Genomic DNA, 2,313 nt, shown 5'->3' with positions numbered 1-2,313 from the left:
ATATATACAGTATTTGAGTTAATTTTTACAGAAAACAGTATTTGAAATATAAACAACATTTCAATAATTTTTTTACTTTTTAATCTGATACATTTAATTGTTTTCTATTTAAATCTGTTTCTTTATTAAATGTTTTTAATCTATTGTTTCATTTGCTTATATAGATATATATATATATATATATAGACAGACAGAAATTGTTTTATAATTTTCGTAGATTTAGTTTAATTAAAAATGCATTCCAGTCTATTATTTTTTATTTATTTATATTTATGTTTTTTACTTATATATTAATAAACATTAGAGTCGGTTGGTGAATGAAAGACGTGGTGGAAACAAACAGCAGAAGCTGTTAATCTGAAAGGAGCAAAGCTGCATCTTTGCACTTTCGTCTGAGGAAACGATAAGAAGCAAAAGGTAAAAGCAAACCTCCATGATGAGTTTAAATGCCATATAAAACCCTGGCAGCTGTTTCAGTTGAAGTCGTCTCTATGTAAACCCCGTTAGCCTGACTGCAGGGCTGCGCCATCCGGAGGTGTGCGCGCCCTGATTGGAGTGGCTACCTGATGGGGTGGTCTCCGCAGGTCTTGGGCCTCTCCATCACCGACACCCACTTGTCGTCGTAGCTGAAGAGCGACAGGTCGAGGTAAGGGCTGCTGCTGTACGACTGGGCGCTGATGGGCAGCTGACCGAGCAGCCGCCGCACCGCCTCCGTGTGGCCGCCGTATTTGGCGTTCACTATGGTGTCTTTGAATCTCGGGAGGAAAAACAGGGAAAAATACTTCAGTTTCGCTTTCTTCTGCTTTGTTTTTCACTCTAAAGGTGACCCATCATGCTTCCTTGAACAGATTAGGACAGGTCTGTGATCTATTCAAAACACGCTCATTAAAAATATATATATTTTTTTTCTGCATATTTTGAGCTGTTTTAGGGACTCTGTCTCTTTAAATCCAAATAAGCTGCTGCTGGCCATGTCCCCCCAACCCAAAGTTTACACTCACACACGATAATCACTGAAAACGGATGCAGAACTACACAACTGTACATCTTTGAAAAGCAGCAGTGGAGCCTCCTGCAAAAACAACAAGAATGCAGCAAGCGGTATCTGGATGGTAAATAAACAACAAAATTATTGTCTTTTCCAGCAGCCATTGTATGATGACCAAACCAACTAACCAAAGGTACTGGAGCTCCATTTGGATTGCTAGGCGACGGGCTGGGCTTTGCTGTGGTTGCTAGGCAACGGGGCACTTCTTGCTCATTTGTGACGTTACATTCTGTAAGTTTTTGAAACGACTCGTTTTGCATGCACCAAAAAGATATCAACTTATTGCAAAAGCTGTGATAATCCTTTTAAATCCATCCATCCATCTTCTTGCACCCTTGTCCCTCAGTGGGGTCGGGAGGGTTGCTGGTGCCTCTCCAGCCAACGTTTCGGGCGAGAGGCGGGGTCACCCTGGACAGGTCGCCAGTCTGTCGCAGGGCAACACAGAGACACACAACCATGCACACACACACTCACACCTAGGGACAATTTGGAGAGGCCAATTAACCTGACAGTCATGTTTTTGGATTGTGGGAGGAAACCGGAGTACCTGGAGAAAACCCACCATGCAGAGGGAGAACATGGAGACTCCATGCAGAAAGACCGGGGCCGGGAATCGAACCCAGAACCTTCTTGCTGCAAGGCAACAGCTCTACCAACTGCGCCACTGTGCAGCCCCTTTAAGTCCCTTTCAGCTCAAACTAAGCTTTTTCTCCCATGAAGGGTTTTGTCACCAGAATGGGTGAAATTCAATCAGATCTCCGGTTAGCTGAACAGGTTAACGGCCTGGATCTCCTTCCCGTTTCTGCTCGACTCCAACCCGGGGCGTCTCTACCTCGTCCTAACGTCTGTCTGTGAAACATCCCGTCCGTTCGGACCACGGCGGCAGAGCAGCGGCAGGGTGGTACCTTCTCTGGACCTGGCGGGCGTAGTTGTTGGAGGAGGCGGAGCAGGGGAACTGGACGGCCTGGCTGTGCAGCGTGGCGTTCCTGAACAGGTCACAGAAGTTCTCAAACAGCTCCAGCAGCTGGTCCGACGTGTTCTCGAACACGGCCAGAACCTCCGTGGACACCATGTTGTACACCACGAAGAACGACGGCTGGCAGGGAGACCAGGGGTCAAAGGTTAACACAGCGCAAAAGGCTCAGAGAAAAACATAAGAAGAAAGACTTTCTGTTCCATCCATCCATCCATCCATCCATCCATCCATCCATCCATCCATCCATCCATCCATCCATCCATCCATCCATCCATCCATCCATCCATCC

At 46.0% G+C, this 2,313-nt stretch overlaps 1 protein-coding gene across 1 annotated transcript in view; it reads right to left on the bottom strand.

The window, feature by feature from the left end:
* Positions 1-2,313, bottom strand: part of det1 (DET1 partner of COP1 E3 ubiquitin ligase) — a 7,907-nt gene that overhangs the window by 1,049 nt on the left and 4,545 nt on the right. The window contains exons 7-8 of the mRNA XM_008436546.2: positions 1,954-2,144; positions 564-755 (exon numbers count right to left, since the gene is read on the bottom strand). Of these exons, the coding sequence (XP_008434768.1) occupies positions 564-755; positions 1,954-2,144 (383 nt within the window). The remainder of the gene's footprint in view (positions 1-563; positions 756-1,953; positions 2,145-2,313) is intronic.

This window comes from Poecilia reticulata, linkage group LG19 (assembly GCF_000633615.1).
Source record: "Poecilia reticulata strain Guanapo linkage group LG19, Guppy_female_1.0+MT, whole genome shotgun sequence".
NCBI classification, from domain to species: Eukaryota; Metazoa; Chordata; class Actinopteri; order Cyprinodontiformes; family Poeciliidae; genus Poecilia; species Poecilia reticulata.
This window is presented reverse-complemented; position numbering and strand designations above follow the sequence as displayed.